This window comes from Pararge aegeria, chromosome 4 (genome assembly GCF_905163445.1).
Source record: "Pararge aegeria chromosome 4, ilParAegt1.1, whole genome shotgun sequence".
NCBI classification, from domain to species: domain Eukaryota; kingdom Metazoa; phylum Arthropoda; class Insecta; order Lepidoptera; family Nymphalidae; genus Pararge; species Pararge aegeria.
In genome coordinates this window covers 11,113,041-11,126,494 of record NC_053183.1, presented here as the reverse complement: position 1 = coordinate 11,126,494, position 13,454 = coordinate 11,113,041, and the positions used below count along the sequence as shown (strand labels likewise).

General features: G+C 35.1%; 1 protein-coding gene across 1 annotated transcript in view; it reads right to left on the bottom strand.

Moving 5' to 3' along the window:
* Nucleotides 1-13,454, bottom strand: part of LOC120623344 (aquaporin AQPAe.a) — a 62,168-nt gene that overhangs the window by 15,067 nt on the left and 33,647 nt on the right. The window contains exons 2-3 of the mRNA XM_039889315.1: nucleotides 5,100-5,191; nucleotides 3,600-3,724 (exon numbers count right to left, since the gene is read on the bottom strand). Coding sequence (XP_039745249.1) covers nucleotides 3,600-3,724; nucleotides 5,100-5,187 — 213 coding nt within the window. The 5' untranslated portion in view covers nucleotides 5,188-5,191. The remainder of the gene's footprint in view (nucleotides 1-3,599; nucleotides 3,725-5,099; nucleotides 5,192-13,454) is intronic.

The following is a 13,454-nucleotide window of genomic DNA, read 5'->3' as shown; positions in this document are numbered from 1 at the left end:
CACAAAATAAACATATAGAAAAATTGTAAATAAAAATTTAACAAATCATCGCTTCTCTTCTTATCGCTACATAGCGATCTATTCCAGGCAACCAAAGGCAAGTATGTCAGTTTGTAGTGAGACTAGTGACTCTACCACTGTATATAACTACACAGCGCAAAGCTGTATATTAGTTATTCGCGAAAACCACCGACGGCGCCTCGGGCTGATGGTGATACTTGGATGTGCGAAGGGAATCGAGGTATTGCTCTTTTTAAAGAACATAGTTATCCACTTTTCATCAGGTGGGATGTTTACTTGGTCCTTCAATTATTACTATTACAAAAATTTCTATTTTCTACAACATAGTTATCCACTTTTCATCAGGTGGGATGTTTACTTGGTCCTTCAATTATTACTATTACAAAAAAATCTATTTTCTACAATCTATTAACAACACGTTTCATAGATCTTCCAAAATGAGCTCAAAGCGGTATATTGCGTCCTGATAACGGAGCAATCTCATACCTCAACAGATTTATTTATTGATTTATGCTTTTTTTTTGCAAACCATGAGAAGTTAAAGAAACAAAAGAAGAATAGAAACAGATGGTGACTTTACAATGCATAATTTCTAAGTCCAGTATCCAATTAAACTTTAGACGACCTCCCTAGTTCTGTGGTCTTATAGGACCCCTAGGAGGTAAGTTTGGGAATTTATAATATCCGAGTTTCCTGTGGTCTGATCGCTAGTCACCGACAAAGACGTACCGCAAAGCGATTGACTGGTACGGTATGGTGCCGAGTAGAAACCGATTAGGAGCTGTTTTGGTTTTATAACAGTTTAGCAGTTTAGCTCGGGGCAGGAGAAAAAAATTATATCCCCCGATTATATCACACACGTTAATGTGGACACGTTCATTATATCTCTTGTCAGGGGACAAGGATATAATGAACGTGTCCACAAGCTAAAGCACGGGAACATGGAAGAGGGGAAGTTAGACCGCGTTTATTATTACGCATATATTATTAGAATATTAATTCCACTTGTGCGCCAGTACGCTGAGAGTTGATAAAGCTGTGGGAGAAGATACATTTTTATCCTTTCCCCGGGGATGTAATTGTCTCCTGCCCATGCTAGCCGTGCAGGTGAGCTTGGCGTCAAAGAAAAAAATAGTCATGGTAAAAAAACTAACCGAGGGTACAATTATTTTAAGTAAGGACCCTCTAATCGTCCCAGGTTTTTCGCAAACATTCGATGGTTCCCTATTATCCCGCTACATATAAAGAGATACTTATCCTTGAAGAACTCAATAATAATACTGTACATTGAACTTAGATGGAAGATGTATAATTGTAGTACAATTCAATAACAAATAATGTTATTGTGGTTTAGGTATGTGATAACATAAGTAACGGGACTTAAAAGTACGTGGAAATCGATGGCCAAATCCCGGATCTCACAATATAAAACCTGCGTTTTTACAGCCCCATCAAAATTAAAAAGAAAAAAAATTATGATGCAATTCATACACGCACAAAAGTACTGCCTACCCTAGAATATTTATACAGCTCGTATAGGAGGAAGTCATTGCGATCAGCGGCCTATACTTGCTTGATGCCTTGCTGGTAGGTATACCTATACCTCATCTTACATAAGGTAGCTTTTATTATATTATGCACATGGAAAGATTTCTTCAATTAGAATTAGCATATAATATGCTAATTTTAATAGAGGTTTTAATATGGTACCTTGGTAGGTATATAAATATAAAAAAAATAGATAGTGTCGTATCGTTAAATAGATCTTCTATTTCGAATCCACGGTATAATCACTTAACATTCAAGCTGACGTATAAAAGAATGAAACCTTATTTTGTGTCTGTGACGAATGCAGGTAGAACAAACGCATAATGCTGTATAATGTAGTAGTCACGGAGCTGGTTACTCGTTTTAGATGTGTACTTGTGGTCGATTGGTATATTCTGAAGTATGATACCACATCATCATCGTCATCTAGCCGGCCTCTTCTGACATAGACTAAGCATAGGAATTTTTAGAGGTCTGTAACTCGTATGTCGCGTTAAAAAAACAGTGATCGGGTCACCCGATGTTAAGGGATTATCGCTTCCCATAAACATCTGACCCGAAGGAGCCACGAATGCGTTGCCAGCTTTCGAGGAATTTGTTTCTCCAGCCTTTCAACAACCACAAATCGTAGTTTAGAGCGAAGACTGTGAGATCGTCGATTGTTCCAAAATTTGCAAGTGCACATCTTACGGATGGTAGAATATGTAGTATGTACACAATTTATTCATAGAGGAAAAAACATTTGCTTTGACGTAAAAAAATATTGCAATATCTAAGTTATCTACCAATCCGATATACATTGTCGTCAGATATGTGAAGTTTTTGATATCGAAACAGGTTAGCATAAGCAGGAGTCAAATAATGTATACCCCGAGTCACAGAATTAATTACATACAGAAACCGTGTACACGGCTAATATTGTAGCATCAAAAACCACTTCACTTTAGCAGTGTTTCTCGAACAGGCGGTTGGTCAATTCATTTAATTTAGCAGTTGGCAGTAATTATTTTACCCCTCATGTTTGACGGCCGATTGGCTTAGTAGGCAGCGACCCTCTGAGTCAAGGCTGTGGGTTCGACTCCCACAACTGGAAAATGTTTGTGTGATGAACATGAATATTATTCAGTGTCAGGTTATGTATATTTTTCATAAAAATATTCATCAGTCATATTATTAGCCATAACACAAGCTACGCATTACTTTGGGACTAGATGGCGATGTGTGTATTGTCGTAGTACTTATAATTGTTAAAAAAAAATCGTTTACCATAAAATGGGAATGGAAAAAACGAACTTTCCGAGAGTGAGAGACGTGCGCAGGACGTTTTTGGAAAGAATGTACTGCATGCAATAATGGCTGAATGAGGATTCTATAATATGTTCTTAATTCTGTGACCCGATTATATGCACTTACATATACAATCACGACGTGTCCAACTCTCAAAGCACGGCAACGGTGGAAAGGAGAACTTTACACCCGTTCGACATTCAGTGGAACTTCATACACGCACAAAACCACTGCCTACCCTAAAATAGATTTTTTGGAGAAAATTTGCCATTTTGCGCAATTTTCCTGCTGTATGCATACCCTGGTAAGAAATCCAGTGTCGACGTTATATGTATATTATTGCCCTTGCAAAAACTGTGGGATGGGATATCTATACATTTTTCCTTTTCCCTTGGAGAAAAGGTATTCTGCCCATTCTTCGCTGGGTACAGAGAGCCTAAAAGCGGGACTGTCCCGCCCGAAGTACGTATGGTCACGTTCATCGTCATCATCATCATTTCAACCAATGTACGTCCACTGCTGGACTTAGGTCTTTTGTAGGGAGTTCCACAATACACGGTCCTGGGCCGCTTGCCTCCAGCGGCTCCCAGCGACTCGCCTGATGTCATCTGTCCTACGCGTTGGGGGCCGACCTACGCTGCGTGTGCCGGTGCGGGATCGCAATTCCAGCACTTTAAGATACGGTCACGTTATCAATACGTAACTGTGGAGAGTTATAACGGTTAGTAATAAGTTCTACTTACAGACACAATGGCGAAGACAGAGAGACCGAAAGCGAGCGCAATAAGTACGATGTCAGCCGGGGCATCCAAGCCCTGGGATATGTTGATGCAGGCACCGCAACCGAAGAGATTCAGCAGCAGGTTACCTGGATTATAACATTTATGAGACACATATAACCAAAAATAAACTGCGTACTAAAATGAAACTACATTTATTTTAAAACATCTTCAATAAAACCACAACGAGGTGTACCCTAGATAGTGGCACTTGCCCTTTTTAATGAATAAACTTATTGTTTTGCTAACGCAGCTGGCACCTGTAAGATCCGCGGTAGACACGATAACAGTATTGATACTTCTTTCAAAAGTGCCCGAGTTTCCAGAGTCTTAACCCTATGACCCCAGAGAGTACACCAAAAGACACACAATTTAGACAACACCAACATACGTGGCAATTGCAGTGCGTATAAAATTTATAGTAGGTAGGTAGATATAGAAACAGCGACTCTCTTGCGAATATCATGCACTTCTTGATGCAGGTTCCAAATTTAAATTATTTCCAGAAGACACTATGATTTATTGCGTACTTAACCTCTAGTTCTTCTTAAATAATTCACTTTGTAAAACAGATAAATAAATAAATAGTTAAATCTACAGATTCCTTCAGATTTTAAATATGTTAGGTTAAATGAACCTAAGAGTGTTATAGTACCTAAGTACTGAAGTAAATGACGAATCGCATGTCCTAGAATTACAGATGAACAAGTTGTTTATACCGGTAGGTTCTACTTAGTATATAGCTAGACACTTAATGATATTAATGCATTAATTAATAATGCGGTTTTCTGAAAACATTGATATTTAAATGTCAATACTTAGTAGTAAGATTTATTAAAATAATATAACTGCATTTATGAGTAAAAGTTACTGAGAAACAGGAAGTGAGATAGATACCAACGGTGAATGTGATTCACCGTTAAGTATAATATTTATTATACCTATTGTCATATGTAGTAAAATTATAAATCAATATTAATATTATAAATAAGAAAGTGTATCTGTGATTGTGAGGATTAACTTATAACATGACCTGACATAAACTGCAAATAAGTAGGTATTTCAAATACGCTGATTAGAAACTCTAAAACATGAAAGTCTCTCACCGTACTATTTCCATTCAAAAAGATAGTGTTATTTATTTAAATCTGAATTTCTACTCTCTTTACCTACTGACGTCTATAATTACCGTTTATTTCAGTTTTTACTTTTATTTTATTTTATTCATTTTCATGATGTTAAAGTAACGTCTTACTTTACGTGGCTGTGGCACTTTATCCAGTTATCTTTTAATGTATTAAATGTTTAACGGTAAATATTTTTGTCTTTGTCTTGCTCTAGACAATACGGTCCGTACTTAGACTATAACATAAATAAAAACCAAGCCTAGAACACTCGTATTGGAGACTGTGACCGTAAAAAACAATAACTCAGTTACTCTGCTTAACTTTATATTTAGTTTACCTATAAACTCGGCAAGTAGAGCTTTGCTTATTCCTGTTGCTCCTCCGGACAGTTCATTTAGACCAAGCTTGTTACTTAGCTCACCCATTGCACTGAAACAGAGGAAATAAACATAAGTTATAAGTTTTACCGCTTCGTTTGTTTGTCCGTGTGTCAACACAGCGCTTTATCAGATGGGCTCATTTAAATTCGGTTTAATGCATAACGTGGGTAAGTACTAGTGGCGTGTACTTCATACATGCGCAAAAGCACTGCTTACCCTGTAATTGATATCTAACTCGTATAGGGAGAGGATTTTACTGTTTTATGCAATTTTCCTACTACATGTATACCCTTGTAAGAAACCAACTTCACGCTACTGGTAAGTAAAAACTTCAGGGGCTGATCTGAGATAAGTTTAACAGCTCCAGGCCGCAATGAGCTTCTGCAACCGTGTTCTCTAAATTAAGTAAGTAAGTATGCATAAGTGCATAATACATAAACAATGTTGTAAGTTTACAGGCGGCTTTTTTGATGTGAAACATCTATAGGCGGAGGGTAAACCTGATTTTTGGCGTGGCGACACAGGCCGTGGCGACGCATCGCCACGCTAAATGATTGAATTTTTATATTTCGTATGTAACAATAAAAATGAATATTAATTTTGTAACAAATCAGTCATTATTAACCGACTCACAAAAAGGAGTGGTATTTGTTGTATTTTTTTTATTTGTGGAACAAATTTGTAACGTTTTATCTTTTCATTATGCAATATCTGCAATAACTTACAGAAAACAATTTCGATGTTTCACACGTTTTTTTACGTGGGTTTAAAAAAGTTGTCTCGCGATCTTTTAAAAATTATTTGAAAAAATGCTTTTATTTTACGTGCTTTGTTAATTTTATTGCTTATCATCTGCATCCGCGATTTATATCGCGATTCACAACGCCGCGCACAGAATCCTCAAATTTCTCGGAACACAACAAACACGGTGTTAATGTAATTTTTTAGCGGTCAACACCGAGTAACCTGTTTGTAAAACATGCAATTTTCAAGGTTTTAAATAATAGCGGTTCTTCTAAGGCTCAATATCAAAATGGTAAAAACGAACACTTATAGTGCAAGATTCTCTGTCTATAAAGCTTGGTATATTTGAATGAATGAATTAATATACTTTTATTGCACACCACAAAAAGTACATGGAAAAAAAAGAAAAGTATAACAAAACAACGTATACAATTTGGCGGCCTTATCGCTTCATAGTGATTTCTTCCAGGCAACCAATGGCGAAGATAAAAAACAGGTAGGTAAAAAAAATAGTTAGGTGGTGCATATATACATATACCTATAAAATAAATATGTATTTCATTACTTAAATATATACGTATAATATATAAAAAACAATATTTGTAACTAAAGACAAATAAATAAATTAGTAACTACAATTATATATATAATATATAAAAATGATATTTACATTATATTATAGAAAAATATGAAACAAAATAAATAATCATCCTCAAATAAAAATATATTTTATTGAATTAAAAAAAATCTTCATCTTCATTGCAATAACCTATTTTGATGCCTCTGTTTGTGCCCTAATTACATTTATTTATTCATAAGACACACCAGCAATTAATTGTAACTACATTCATAAAAAAAAACGTGTTATTAATTACAAATTCTGTCTAGTGCCATTACAATAATCAATTATAGGTTATAGGCATTATCGTTTCCATTGCATGAAAAGTAAGTGAGAAAATCCCTAGAACGTGAGACTGACTCGCACATTACTGATTTTTTGGTAAAGACAGAGAGAAAACAATACAATGTATAGAAAAGTGATTCTCTTCCAAATAGATTAAAACACAAATAAAATATAATAAAACTCATTCCTTTTAACCATTGAGTTCTATAGTCACATTGCTTATACTTTTGAATACTAAGTTAAAATGATCTCTGCTTGCTTTCTAAATACGGGATCTTTGACTACAATAAAACCTGATCTAGAATGACGAAGCAGTCTTGCCATAAATGCATCCACCCAAATTATAAATGACTACGTGACACCTGATTTTTAAATGGAATTCTTCAATGCGCTGTGGTCTTATTTACTCTACCTAAATTGTAGGCCCTGCTTTTGATAATAATTACGTACCTACCATACTACAACGAAGCATGATATTTTAGCCGAAATGGTAGTCGAGAAGGCTAATTAATGTACTCGTATGTAATTTTTTTGTTTAAATAAAAAGAAGAATTTTAAAAGAATTTCATAAATTCGCTGAAAATCTAATAAGCTTAAATCCTTTTTCGATCTGGTTGTTCTAAGCTATACAATAAACTACCGTTGGATTTCATTAAGACAAATAATTTTAATAAATTTAAAAGTAAAATGAAAGAGCATCTTCTGAATCAATGTTATTACGATTTAAGTGAATATTTAGGTTAAAATTATATATAATATTGATAAGAGTAATCAACTTGGTAGAGTCACTACAAACAGACTGACTTGACGTTTCAAAAGTGCTTATAAATTAGGCCTAAATGAATTTTGAATTTGAACTGAATATATATGACATTTGAGAACATGTTTTGATATTTTAGTATTTAATTTAGTTGTTACTTTGAAACAAAATTGTTTGTTAAATAACTGCGCTATCATAACATACCATTTAATAATATTTAATAATTATTTGTTTGAAATGATGATAATGATTTTTGCACGCCAATCATGGCAGGTAATATAATAAATAAATAAATGTTGTAGTGGATATAATGAGGTAAAAAAAGAGGTACATGATAAGTTTGTGTTGCTATTTGAGAATATTACTTTGTTACTAAAATAAATGCTGCCTGGTTGTCAAATTTACTGGGGAATTTGTTTTTTTTTCTCCAGTCGTCGACAAACAATAATAATAAGATCGCTTATAAACTATGAGGCTTTAACTTCTTTTATTGTAGAGACAATTATTATAGTTTAAATACCTATTAACTTTCCACAATAAAGGCAAGTCGACTGATTGAAAGGACGAGTTGTTTGGAGAGAACTAGCCCGATAATAATTATGTTAATGAATGACGAAACCAAACTATTTACCAAGGGTAACCCATATAAAAGCAATTTAATGATAGGTATTCTAATCTCGCCAACGATGCGGGTCGTTGCTTTGGTAAATCTGATAAAATATTTTCGCCTATTAACATTTTTTCACGGAATGCAGCAGTGCTTTCACAATAGCAATACCAAAAGGGCTGTAGTAACTCAACGGAAAAAATACTTGTCAAGTACAGTCAGCTTAGCATGCTATGGATGTCACTAAAACGTATGTATTACTTATGAAAGTATGTGATATTACGGTTTTTATGGGTACTTACGACTTGGTGTGACTTTTAATGTTTTTTCATAGTGACTATAAATTATTATCGTCTTTAGTGGTCCAATAATAATATTGGCTTGCAACAGGCCTTTGGCCTCTTTTCCTATGGGAGGAAGGGTTTTCAGAGCCTTTACCTATAAAGTAGGTAGCGATCCTCTGGCTCTACCCTTAACAAACCTCAATTCGTACCTACCTCACAATTTTGGCCCCACCAGGCGTTCAAACGAAGGTTATCTGGATCCGTGGATAAATATAAACTAACCGTATTGAAGGAATTTAGCTTCATGTTAAAAAATAGAATTCATTAGGTAAATAAGTATATTATGGGGCATAGAGTTACTATAAAACAAATACAAACATGAAACATTGATGTTTTATCTACAATCGACTGTATAGTCATTATGGGTAGGGAAATGAGACTGCAATTTGGAACGGAAGTAAATTATTCTAATTACAAAGTCAAGTGATGGGATTGTTGAAAAATACGATGCAGTTCCCGTAACATCCGTGCGTCCCATCCGCCTATTTTAGATTACCCTTCTACAATTCATTCAGCGTGATTCCGGATTTTTTACTCTGGTAGGTAAGTACTTAGCAGAAGTCTTACTTTGAGGAAACTTGTGTAACAAACTAAGGTTCTCAAATTTCAAGTTAGCCCTTGACTGCAATCTCATTTGGGGTAAGTGTTGATGCAGTATAAGATGGTAGCGGGCTAACCTTTAAGGTAGTTTATCTTTTACTAGCTATTGCCCGTGACTTCGTCTGCGTTTGATTTTTTTTATGTGGCATTCAATTTAGTTGTAGCTCTAAAAAAATTTAAAGTATTCGGCATCGCTAAGCCTTCAATGAGGGGTTTGCTGCTGTCCACTAAGGAGTTCTGTCCTCTATCTCCAACCACATTCATCAGATCTACACAAAGTTTGGGCAAAATTAAACACATATTATAACCTCTATAGTACAAAAATAATTATTTAGATTGGTTATAATTTGTCGGAGTTATGGTGTCAAACACTTTCACCCCCTCTCCCAAAGGAACCGAGCTTAATGTCGGAATAAAAAATATCCTTTATTACTTCTAACACTTTCAAGAATATGTGTACAAAGTTTCATGAGGATCGGTTAAGTAGTTTTTGCGTTAAAGCGTAACAAACAAACTTACATTCACATTTATAATATTAGTAGGGATATTTAATTCATACCCCTAAACGGTTTCTCGACATCGTACCGGATCGCTAAATAGGGTTGGTTGATATTACACAATTCCATATTTTGACGTATGTACTTTAATCCTAAAATAAATTCCTGATATGAAAAACTGCACATAGCCTTTTGTTTTCAACAATATTAGCATTAACTAATTTATCTTAACATATTTTATTTTTTTGCCGGTGTAGGTGTTTAATTTATATCATTACCTATCAGTTTAGGTATATAAATATATAAAAGTTTTCGAGACAATCATCAGTTTAGCCAAATTACAATACGGACTAAAGTTTCGTAGTAAAGTCAGTTTTAAGCAAGTAAATTTCACTTGCTTAAACAGTGAAGAAAATGATCGTGAGAAAACCATCATGCATCACTTAACCAGCGTTATGGATTAAGGGCTCAAACCTCATTTTGAGAAGGGACCAGTGCACGTCACGTAGTAAACCAGTAAAATGCTGATATATTATGTTAATTTTTATAATTTATTTATGTTTTCACCTACACTTTATAAAATATTACGTTATGTCCATTCGTACTTTTTCTTGAGACGAGACACCGCAGTCCAATTTTTTTTATCACACGAAACCGCAAAGCAAGGCAATTGGTTGTTTAAACTACTCGTAAAAACATTACCATGACGAGGTGGATTGAATGAGAATGTAGGTTGTTGGCAGCGGGCCATATTTGACTGTATGCACCTCGGTGTACATATGCACATCGGCAAGGCTTTCGTGGTTCACCCTGACCGGGCCTTGGCTGACCTACAGCATTGACCATAAACGAACCAGCATTATACCTTTCCCGAGTGCTAATTATTATCAATGACCTTTTTGTATATTTAAAAAACTTTTTCCTCATTTATAACGAACACCGACGGCAATCCAATTCGAAGAAAAAAGGAACATTATTAATTTAAATACCCGAATGGCAATTACGGTTTACTCTTTCGGTAGTAGTTATACCTATTAAAAGAACTTAATATAGTATTTTAAAGTTTGACTGGGTTTAAAACTGTTTTAATGACGTCTCCTTGGGTGAATGTTAAGCACTAGATTTAAATACTATTTGGAGATGCTCAAGATCAAAACATTTATAAATAATTAAAAAAACAACTTCTTCTGCGTCTTGTTTTAACCTCTAAAGTAATAACCTGCTAAATAAATCAAAGTAATATAAGTAATCTAAGCTACTCTATTTCAAGTCAGACATAAAATTATATTTTAATTTTGTTAAATTATTTAACAAAGAAACGTGTCGATCTTTTGCCCTATGAAAAACGAAAACAAATCTGTTACTCGGGAAACTTATATTTTTTAAAAATTTACTAATACTATTTGAGTAACATTTTTATGATACAGTGATTAAAAAGAGCAGTCAACGATTTTACGTCAACATAGAGTACCCACCGCAATATTATTTTACAGAAAATATTTAAATACGTTATCAATACAATATCACGGGTAGAGACAGGGTAGAGTCATGTTAGATACTATTTGCCTTTGATTTAGATTTAGTTAGACTTGCAAATGTTAATAAGTTGGGACAACAAAGGTAGATACGTGCAGGTATTTCACGACAGCGACTTGTGTTAAATGTTGCGTGTAAATTATTATAAAATAGCTTGTATGGAATGATGGATGGTTCCACAGTTTTGTTTATACACTTGATTTTGTTTTTGTTCATTACATTAGCCCTTTGAAGTCACTGTTGAACAAGTTATGACTTTATTGCGAGTCTGAGGACCGTTTTTTTAATTGTTATAATTGTCGGATAAAGTAGATCGGCCATCTGAGTAAGCGGAAAACATCACTTCGCAGGGCATGAAAGTCCCGCCCTGTGTCTAATAACCTGAGGCTTATGAGTTAGGCCTGTACTTACACCGGCAACCACGCCGTTTAGACCAGAAACCGGCAATGCTGCTTGACACCAGAAATAAGCATGGCTGTAGCACCTATTTCCCCGGGTGAACTCTGTCACTTAGCTCTACTACAGTGCCGAATCGTTACGACCTCCCTGGCGCAACGGTAAGCGCTGTGAATTTAAGTAGGAGGTCCCGGGTCCGATTCCCGACAGGGGCAATTTGGAAATTTATAATATTATTCTGGATTTTCTCTGGTCTGGTCTGGTGGGCTGGGATGGGCTTTGGCCGTGGCTAGTTACCACCCCAACGACAAAGGCGTGCCGCTAAGCAATTTTATATCCGGTGTGATGTCGTGTAGAAACTGGTCAGTGGCATGACTACCGTACTCCCTTATAGGTTAGCCCGCTGCCATCAGAGACTGCATCATCACTTACGACTAGATGAGATTGCACTCAAGGGCTAATTTGTAGAACAGAATAGAATAGAATATCTTTATTTGCAAAATACACGTTTTAAAGCCGTTACATATTTAAAAAGGTTTTAGGTTATACATTACCATACGTGGCGTGCAAAATTTAAGCATCATGCAAATAATATACTTAACAGAAAAAAATAATTGAAAAGACACATTTAAATCATAAATGTCATTTTGTTGTAAAAAATCATTAACAGTATAAAAGTTCTTATTTTAGCCATTTCTTGAGTTCAGATCAAAAAACTGTTGTCAACCTGCAGAATAAAAATAAAAACGTCCTGCTGAACATCATCTAGCCACTTATTTTTTATTACTTTCTATATCGCTCTTATAAAAAGGAACTAATTTGTCTTAGCCTAGCCGGTAACTATTAATCTCTTGCGGATCTCTATTAATAATCTTATGCTTTAGAGAAACTTGTCCATTTGATATTCTTCGTAAGTGACATTGAATTTGAAGATTAACTACCGTATTTACTCTTTTATCTGCCAAGTTGTTAACGCCTGAAAGTAATTTTTTATAATGTTTTAGTAATTAAGTTTAGCTCCATGGACACTATGGTCTCAGTAGCAGAAAAAGTAATCTGACGCGACGTTTCAATGGAAAATTTGGATTTTGTGACTTGGAATTCACAGCGGAGTGCATTAAGGTTATGAAATTTAAGATAGAGGTATAAAATAAAAATTACACGAATTTTAATAAGTGTTCGGCTTTATCATTTATATGGGGTGGGTTTTATAGTTATTTATTATATTTCAAGAATACCCTTTGAAAATTTGTTGGTTTACTTTGAATGTATAAACATTTCAAGTAATTGGATTCCGAGGACAATATATAACCAGGCATTCCACTATTAGTGTGATTAGTAAACCAAGTAGCATTTTATGTTGGGGTGGAATCTTCCTCTCATAAGCAAATAGGTATCTTTACTCAGTATTAAAAATACGTGTGTCTGTTGGTATGTTAACAACATATTTTCGGCTGAACCGATCTTTATAAAATTAGAAATAGACATAGAAAAAACTTGAAACGGACATACAAAGTTTATGTCCGTAGGACTCAAGGGGAAACATTTCCGCGGGATTTCAAAAATGTGCCCGTCTTACCTATGCACGGGTACGTAAAAATAGGTAGGGAAAAAACAATGGGTCCTACAGGATGGAAAAAACTGGAACAAAGCAAAAATGATGTTGCGGGAAAAAGGTAGTAGTGAAAACAGTTTTCCCTGACCGATTTTGGCCACGGTGGTCAATCACCAGAGAGGTTCCCAGCTACGCGGGAGATATTATCGTGCACAAAATAGGTTGCGCTCTTACTTTGTGCACTCATAGTCCGATTAGACGGCAACTCCGACAAGACAGGAAAGAGATCTGGGAGAGGAGCGCCAGTTTAACGCGCGTGCTCTCAGGGTCATGATGTGAATCTGTGATGAAAAACCCAACTGCACTATT